Below are 8,997 nucleotides of genomic sequence, written 5' to 3' on the forward strand. Positions count from 1 at the left end.
ACAGCCCGGCCAGCGAGCGGCGGCGCTTCCCGGGGCGGTCCCGGCCTCCGTGCCCTCGGCTTCCGCGGCCGAGCCGGGCGGTGGGGTTCGCCTCCTGCCGTCCGATCTAGACCGGGCTTCCGCCGAGGCATTTCGGGCGAGATGGCAGAGCGAGCCCTCCGGCGGGGAAGGGAAAGCCGGGCCGCCTCGTTAGCCGCGGCTGCTGCAGCGCAACGAGGCCCCCGTGCCCAGTAGCCGCTCCACTAGGTGGGCGTCCCCGGTCAGCTGAGCGCCGGCGGGGCGGTACACGCGACCCCGTCCGGCTCCCGGGGCGCGCCAAGCCAGAGACTCGCGGGCGGGCGGGCGGAAGGCCAGGGCCGCGGCGGCCTTTGTGGGCTGCCCCCAGGCAGGAGCGAAGGGAGGGCTGGTTGCCCTCAGCCGCGCCAACAGAAGCGGCCGCGCTTCGCCTGCGGGGCCGCCGGGGACCCTCCCCCCCCCCCCGCAGCCGGGAAGCGCCGGTCGGAGAAGGCGCCGAGGACTCCCTCGCGGCCTCCCGGGCGGGGGCGGTAGCTGTGCCGAAGGGTCGCCCTCGCCTGAGCCGCCGGAGCCAATGGGGCTCCTAGGAGCGTGCAAAGCGCCGGGCCGCCCCCGGGGGAGTCGGGGCTTCTTTGGCGTGAGAGCCGCCGCGCCCGGGAGGCCCAAACGGCCCGTGACGTCACGAGAGAGGCTGGCGCCCGCCCCTCGACCACTCCGCCCACGTGGAGCACGGCCGCGCAAGGGAAGGACAGCCAATCGGCGTCCGGGCAAGCGCCTTCCCGGCCGCCCATTGGCCGTAGGCTGCTACTCCGCCGGCTCAGCTGTCCGTCAAGCCCACGCGGGCCGTGGAGCCGAGCGCTGCCGGTTGGGCGGCTCTCCTGCCCCGGGAGGGCTTCCCCTTAGCTCGGACGGGCTTCTCCAGCTCCCGCGATCGGTCGCTGCCCTGCGCCGGAAGACCGTCCGGGCACCGGCCTCCGCCGCAAGAGGGCAGCCGCCGCCGTTCCGCAGCCAGCCGCGTGCCGGGCAGCCCCTCGCGGGCAGGGCAAGGCCGGCGTGGCTGAGGAGTCCGGGCGCCGGAGTCTGCCGCGGCTGACGGCCCAAAAGACGGCCCTGGCCTGTCCCGAAGCCGGGATGGGCGGCCCCGGTCGCGCTCACGATCAGACGGCCGGGAGAGGCAGCCGGTGCCCGAGTGCGCGCAGCACGGAGAGAAGTTTTCCGTTCCCCGCCGGTTTGAACAAGGCTGGAATGAGCGACGGGAAGGGAGCCGGTTTGCACGGCTGCAGGCCTGTCTGCCGGCCGCCCTCGGTGAAGCCCGCCAAACGGGACTGGGGAAACGCTTCGTTTTGTGGAAGAGGGAGAGGGAGGGTCGCTATCCCCGCAATTCCACCGCCCAGTTATAAGCAAGGATCTTTCGAGGAAGCAACGTCGTCGGAAATCTCCACTGCAATGTGGCGCTGCTTGCGCTGAAAGGGGACAAGTCCTCAAACGGTTCTAGATCGCTCATTGATTGTGTAACATTATAGCTGGCTGGGAGGAGAGCCGCTTTGGAGTGGGAAAACGGACTTCCTAGTTTTCAGAGAAGTACAAACATTTCTGTATGGATTATCTCGTCGTCAAGAATTATCCCGAAGGAAGATAAACCAGTGCAATGCAGCAAAGCAGCCTTTGTGCCAACCTCTGCCTACATCTAGAACAGTGGTTCTCAACCTTTTTAATACTGCGACCCCCAACCGGTCGTAAGTCGAGGACTAAACCGGTCGTAAGTCGAGGACTAAACCGGTCATAAGTCGAGGACTAAACCGGTCGTAAGTCGAGGACTACCCAACCGGTCGTAAGTCGAGGACTACCCAACCAGTCGTAAGTCGAGGACTTTCCCTGCCCGGGAGCGCCGCACATGCGTGGTTCCGCCCCCTGCGCTGGCCGAGGCGTAGCTGGCAAGCGGCAGAGACAGAGCAGGCCGACCACCAGCTGGCCCAGCTCAAGGGAGGTAAGGCACCCGCCGGAAAAGGAAAAAAAAATGGCGGACAGCCTTGCTTGGCGACCCCCGTGAAATGGTCGATCGACCCCAAATGGGGTCCCGACCCACAGGTTGAGAACCAGTGATCTAGAAGTTCAGAAACAGGCAGCAGAGACCTGCATCTCTCTTGAAAACACCATTTTTTAAATCCTGCAGTACAGTATAGAAGAGAGTCGACAGAAACACACTCACTCTAGGTTCTGCCACCTCGATGTCTCTCCCTTCAGAAGAAAAAATCATATTACATTAATAATGTACTGGGCTAGGTTTGGCTGTCTTGGGGAGGCTGTGTCTACCTGGAGTGCTCCATTAAATCACTTTGCAGGCTTCTGCAATAATTCCAGACACTTTTATGAGAAAGATTTCCTTGTGTCTCCTCCACCTTCCATTGTGCAAATTTCCTTCCGGGTTCAAAACAGATGGTGCACTCAAGGCAGGGCACAGATTGCAGAGATAATTGGCTGCCTGCGAGTGTTCAGAGCAAAGCAAACAGTTCCCCAAGAGGAGCTTGGCTTGCACACTCCCACAAAGTGGGTGGGGAGGCCCAGCCTTCAGCCATCCCAGCAGAAACTCACCTGCCTTTGGACAAACAGGAGTCTTCCCTTTTGCAAAAAGCAATGTGTAAACATACATGCACCGAGGGCTTGTTAAAATAGTTCAAGGTCACAATATGTTTGCTTATGACTACAGCTACAGCAAAGAAGAAAGCCGGGTTGAGAAATGGCGTTGGAAGTGCCACCTTGTTCCAGCTGGGGATTATCGGGCACGGAGAGTGAGCAATTTATCTGCCACCTAGTAGGGAAGTACTGGGATTGGTGGAACAGGTTATCAGCCCTGAAGTGATACTTTATATACTATTAGTAATCCAGTTGTCTTTCCAGTTTTATCTTTTCAGAAAAAATCACAAGGATGCTGAGAGCTATTTCTTACTTCCAGTATACTGAACTTAACCTTTTTAAGCCCTTTCTGTTATGTGAAGAAAAAACATTGGTTGAATCGATCATAAGAAACATGCTTTATTTTTAAAGCCTTTATCTTAATGCAAGATATTCCAAGTCAGTTCTTGGCAAATATCTAATATTCACCTTAACAACATTCTTTAATTTTGATATGTATAAATAGGGTGGCTTTAGACCCATCAGAAGTCGTGGTGAGGCAGTTAATGGCTCGGAGTGCTCGGTGCTGCTAATGTAGCTGGATTGGATGAGAGATGGGAAGGAGCCATAAAGGCTGACTGCTCACATTAACAGTTGCAGAACTGGGAAGCAGAACTGGGAAGCCCCCTGGTCGTCTCCAAGAATGAGGCTTGGCTTCAAGAAGCGGGAGGCAGAGACGTTGCAGTCGTAAAGAAGCAACCCTATGCCTGTGCAATGCCCCCCCTTCCCTACGGCCCCCCTGTCTTCACCTCATCTATATTTGGAACAGACCCAATTCGCAGGAGCAGAGTCAGAAGAAGAGCTATTTTGTGTGATATAATTCACTTTAATCTTTTAAGCTTGACAGTATTTGTTTGAAAGAAGGAGCAACAAGCACATAATTATTGCACTAATTAAGCTGCCAAAACAGAATTCTGCTACATGGAGCACCTTTGAAACAGTGAGCCCTCAATTCATTAGCATCTGCTGTAAGCTTATTAAGCACCTAACAAGCAATTAGCAAGCTGTTACTGTTTGAAAATGGTATATAAATAAATTCTTGGGTTAATTTCTTCCTCTGATAATAAAGAAAACATTATGAAAATTAACTAAGCGACAACGTAAAATGATCTTTTATTTGCTGAAGTCCACTTAGACTTCAGCAAGGCATTTGACAAAGTAGACCTTGGTAAACTAGAAAAATAGATACTATCACCATCAGATGGATTTGTAACTGGCTGACAAACAGTACTCAACGAGTAGTCCTTAATGGTACTATGTCTACATGGAGGGAAATAAGCAGTGAGGTACCACAAGGTTCCATCTTAGGCCCAGTACTCTTCAATATCTTCACTAATGATGGAGGACTAGAAGGGGAAATCCATAATTTGCAGATGACACTAAGTGGCAGGAATAGCCAACACCCCAGAAGACAAGCTCAGGATCCAAAAAGATCTTAGCAGACTTGAACAATGGGCTCTATCCAACAAAATGAAATTTAATGTAGAGAAAAGCAAGGTTTTTACACCTAGGCAGGAAAAACAGATAATTAAAGAAGTGCTTTTCTGCTTACTTTGTATTCTGGTTATTGTGTTGTGGCATTTGATGTTATTATTTGTAAGCCAGAAATATAAAGCAGCAGCCACCATTTCGCTGTATCCCCAACCCACCCACCCAAAACGGCAGCATGTCATTTCAATAAAGTACAAGAGAAATGACACAGAAAATAAAGGTTTATTGATATGTAGTGTAAAAGGGAGACTAGAAATACATAAATAGCTCCCAGAGAAAAGAGAATGATAATACTTGTAAGTATTAGTATATCAAAACCAGACCATTATTGTTGAGTTATTCAAGTTGCTGTGAACAAGAGCACTTGGTGAATTGGTTAATCTAAGCCTTCCAGAAGAGCAACACAAGAGGCATTCTCTGAATTTCTCAGTTTTGAAGTCAACATTTTAAGCCCACCAAATCCATGCACAGGTTAAGCTTCCCCACTTCCTCTCCTCTGTTTACAATCAGCTGCAATTCCTGTCGCCTCAGAGAAACGGCAATGGAGCCCGTAGCCCATTGCAGTCCAACACATTCTAGTTCCCTGTGCCTGGAAGGTCCACTTTGCAAGTGGACAAAGGGCAGGAATTTTGAAGCAGTCTGCTTTTAATATTTCCATGTAAAAAGGTGGATTTTTTTTCCAGAACCCCAGAACTCCATATATCTGCTTTTGGAACTATTCCAAAGTTACTTAAAAAGCAACAACAAACTTTCCAGTCCTTTATATTTATTCCTAAAAACAAATAACATCTATGCCAAATTAATTCTCTCACCAAAAGGTTTTCCCTGCATAAATAATATCCTTTATAGTGGATTATCATACATAATTTACAAAATACTGTATTTTAAGATGTTGCAATTAATCACCTTAGCGTGAAATCAAAGAATTTGAGCAATTGGGGCCCATCGTTTGGAATACAAGTGGCACAAGCTGAGGCACAGCAGGAGCAATGCTTCCCCAGAGGAAGGGGTCTTTCCGGGCGCCCCTTTCAGCAGAGTTCCCCACTACAAGTTGAAAGGCGCCACGGCTGACAGCCACGGCCACGGCCACCCGTTCACAGAATATACATAAGAACACAATTAGATTCCCTGGGTAACTGAACAGACACACTTGCTGCTCTAGGAAGATGCCCCTTCCTCAACAAGCCACAGATCTGGGAAGGACGAGCTGGTCTTCGGCCCTCGTAGCTGCAAAGTGGGGGGGCTCCAGCACTACAGCCAAGCCCACTACAAGAGGCACAGGTCTTCTTTTGCTTCTGCATTTTTTTTAAATTTATTTTTTTTAAAAATTTTCCCAACTATTTTAGTTGTTAATTAGCTTATCTGTAAACAGTTGATTTTTTTTTCTTTTTTAAAAAAGTAACGATCGAACACAAATTTTAAGCTGCTGCATTTTAAGGTTGCATAACAGCTTTTCATTTTTATCTATTCAGTCCTGCTGTCCTTAAAACTACAAATAAATCAGTAATAAACACTCTTATGAAAAAGTATCTTGTAAAAAGTATTATCTGATGTAGTTTCCTCTCCTGAAAACAGCAATAAAAAGGCATTGCTAGTTTTAGCTAGTCTTCAAAGAGGCAGCTTGGCCAGCCAAGCCGCCGTGGAGCACAGGGGGAGCCTTGAGGCCAAGATAAAAACCTTCAGCCTCGTCCAGCCCCCACCCCAGAAGACGCAGGCCCCCTTCTCTGAGCTACCTGGCTCAGGACCCGACATCTCCAAGTGGGGGGGGGAATGCCTGGGTAAGGCAGGATTAGCGTTCTTTTAGGGCTGTCAATCTGACATTCAGGAGAACTTCACTTTGGTCATCATTTTGACTACCAATAAATAAAAACTTCTATTTTTCAAATCAGGGGTGATCTTTTCATTTTGTTTAAAAACGGGTTTGCGTAAATATTTTTCCCATATTCCTGCTACAAGCAGCTGGGGGAGGGGGGGGAGTTACCAACTCCTAAGCACTAAGGGACGTTAAGAAGTTGGCAAAGTTGCCTGCAGCCTAAAGAGCCAGCTAGAGCCTCAATTCCCGTAGCAAATCAGTCCCTGCCGCATGCGGATGATCTGGAGCAGGGCTGCCTGCACGTCTTCATCCATGTGACCCTGAAAAATTAAAAGGAGGCCTTTGAAAAGGTAAACCGCTAAACATTTAAGACCAGCCCATTCTTGTTCTGAAGACGGATCACTTAGGATCGCTTGGATAAGTCTCGGGACCTCAGACTTAAAAGAGACAGCAGCCACACTCCAGCAGGAGAGCAACTGTCCTGGAAGAAGTCACCCAGGCCTAACCCTAACCCTCCCCCTCCCCCAGGTCCCTGCAGGATCACACACCTGAACAGCACTAAGAAGGTGTGTCCGGTATATTGAGATGACTTCCTGGTGCTGCCTCTCAGCATCCTAAAACAAACGAATCTTCCATTAATTTTCTACAGATAACGATCAAACGTGTTGCCTGCGCTCTCGGTTGAGGAGAAGTGAGATGTTACACAAGGGACTGATGCTTCTGACACCTCTAGAAATTCCTCCAAGAGAGATTATTTTCCCACCCTATCCAAGCCTGGCGCTCCTCACATGCTGCAATGGGTCCTCATGCCCCAGATCCCTACTTACAGCCAGCTGCTGCTGTAGAGTCTCCACCTGGTTCTGGAGCACTTCCGTCTGTGGGTTTTGCTTCTTTGTAGGAATGTTGTGGGTAAGCTGTGAGAGGCCATTAAGGGCCTGCTTGAGCCGTTCCACATCATTGAGAAGTTCCGTTATCTTCAAGAGAGACATTGACAAAATTCCAATGAAAAGAAGAAGTGAGCCCTGCCCTCCCATCACCCCCAGCCCACAAATGAGGAGAAAGAATACAAGCCAACTGCTTGGGCACCTTCATCTAGAAGAGGGCAGAAGTTCAGCTTTGCCCACAAAAGAGGGCTGAGCCCATTTTTATATGGAATTCTCGCATAACATAAAAAGGCAGGAAGCAGGAAACAACTGCAGATACCTCCACGCTGAGCAGCTCTTGTCTATTTTGTTTTAGCTACATTAACAGCTCTGGAATGACTGTCTTCTGCTACTCCCCCATTCCCAGCTGCAGAAGGAATAAGGAAGGCCGGCCACTCCAACGCAGGGAGACTTCAGGTCAGAAAACCAAACTCCTGAGAGTTTTAAGATATGACTGACCAATGCTACTTGTCTTTTGAAATCTGGGCATTATTTTTTATTAAATGGCAATGCTGTGATAATGCAATGTCCCCCCCCTCCAAGAGCTTGCCAGCTACTATGCTACGGTGACATGTAAGCTACCAGGAGTTTAAATGTAGAAGGTGGACATGACTTCTGTAATTAAAAAATATGTGTAAAAACAATGGCAGGTTTAGACAATCCTTTTAACCTAGAGTAGAGTCCTATTCAGCCTTTCACAAGCTACATGTTTTCATAGCTGAAAAGCTCCAGGGAAGGCTTCCATAAATTTTAGCAGTTTTTGCAAATTCCCCACCTGTGCACCCAAACATCTGCAAATCTATGTAATGCTGGCATATCCAGTGGCTTCCATGTGAGCACAAAACCTGATGGTGCAACTTTTGCTCACCTGGAAATCCCTGTAAAGGTCCCCAAGGCACAGGAGTTCATGGCGGCTATGGGCATTTTAAAGTCCTTGGGGGCTTCCATGTTCCATTTCCACACAAATACTTGTGTGGAGAGTTTATAAACGCAGCTTTGTGTAATTGTGTGTGCTAGATGCAACAAGCAATACCTCTCTAATGATTTCATACATGTGACTCCATTCCAAAGCTACTGAGAGGAGATCTAGGAGTGAGTCATCCCGGCTCTCCTCTGTGCCTCCTCGGGCATCTCAGCTTCCCCATTTTAATTGGCTCACCTTGTTATCTTTGGCCTCCACCTGCTTGGCAGACTCCTGGATCCTTTTCTGCAACTCCACGATGGTGCTCAGAGACTTGTCACACCGCTCTTTCTGGTCTTTGATTTCCTGCTCAATGTTGACGTTTCTTGGCTGAAGCAGCTCCTTCTCATCCTTCAAGGATGGCTCCTCTGCATTTGCCTCCAGCGAATCGTCCTGCAGCTTCTCCATCTTTTTAGTCAGCTCAGCCAGTTTCTCAGCCAGGCTGCTCACCTGGCCTTCCAGCCTGCTTCTCACCCTCTTGTGCTCAGATGCCTCCACCACCTCTCTCTTCTCCAGCTTGCTTAGCGCTTGCTTTGTGCTCTGAAGTTCAGAGTGCAGCTGGGAGACCTCTTCTTTTCTGGTTTGGCTTTCTTCTTCCTCCTTCTCTCTCCATCTGGACTGCAGGACCGCCAGTTCCTTCTCCAGCCTTTCTCTGATTTGGGAGTGTTCTGCCAGAGGCACTGAGGTGGCTTGTAGATGGGCCAGTTCCTGCTGCAGCTCTTGCGCTCTTTGCAGCTCTTGCTGGCTTCTGGCTGCCTGGCTGCCAAGTTCTGCTTTCAGGTCCTCAATGGTGCAGCTGAGCTTCCTCTCCTGGGCCTCCACCTGCTCCAGAGGAACATACTGGCCCTGCAAGCGGCTCTGCATGAGGAGCACCTCTGAGCGCTGCCTGGCACTCTCCTCCTGAAGCCTCTCCTTCTCTCCTGTGACCTCAGCAAACTTTTGCTGCAGCTCCCTTAACTCCTTGTTCAGGTCATCCACCTTGCTTGCCAACATTCCCTCCATTTCATGGTACTTCTCTGCAAGGATATAGTTTTGCTGCAGATCATTTTGGACAGCCAGGATCCCAGCTGTTAACTTTCTGATTTCCTCAATATGTTTCTGGATTTCTTCCTCTTTTGTTC

General features: G+C 49.9%; 1 protein-coding gene across 1 annotated transcript; it reads right to left on the reverse strand.

The window, feature by feature from the left end:
• Nucleotides 1–6,143: 6,143 nt before the first annotated feature.
• LOC107283931 (uveal autoantigen with coiled-coil domains and ankyrin repeats) lies at nucleotides 6,144–8,974 on the reverse strand. The gene is made up of 4 exons (XM_015811916.1): nucleotides 8,075–8,974; nucleotides 6,820–6,966; nucleotides 6,541–6,606; nucleotides 6,144–6,312 (listed from the first exon to the last, which is right to left on the reverse strand). Exons 1-4 carry the CDS (start codon nucleotides 8,876–8,878, stop codon nucleotides 6,232–6,234), a joined length of 1,098 nt encoding a protein of 365 aa, XP_015667402.1. The 5' UTR covers nucleotides 8,879–8,974; the 3' UTR covers nucleotides 6,144–6,231.
• Between the last annotated feature and the right edge of the window lie 23 nt (nucleotides 8,975–8,997).

The sequence above is a fragment of the Protobothrops mucrosquamatus genome, unplaced genomic scaffold (assembly GCF_001527695.2).
Source record: "Protobothrops mucrosquamatus isolate PMUCROS unplaced genomic scaffold, P.Mucros_1.0 scaffold56, whole genome shotgun sequence".
NCBI lineage: Eukaryota > Metazoa > Chordata > Lepidosauria > Squamata > Viperidae > Protobothrops > Protobothrops mucrosquamatus.

Excerpts from the sequence above, each read along its gene's own strand:
- LOC107283931 (XM_015811916.1), bottom strand. The coding sequence starts at position 8,878 with ATGGAGGGAATGTTGGCAAGCAAGGTGGATGACCTGAACAAGGAGTTA. Across the intron at positions 6,967-8,074 it reads TGGAGGCCAAAGATAACAAG|ATAACGGAACTTCTCAATGA; the intron begins GTGAGCCAATTA and ends TCTCTCTTGAAG. Across the intron at positions 6,313-6,540 it reads ACCTTCTTAGTGCTGTTCAG|GGTCACATGGATGAAGACGT; the intron begins GTGTGTGATCCT and ends TTAATTTTTCAG.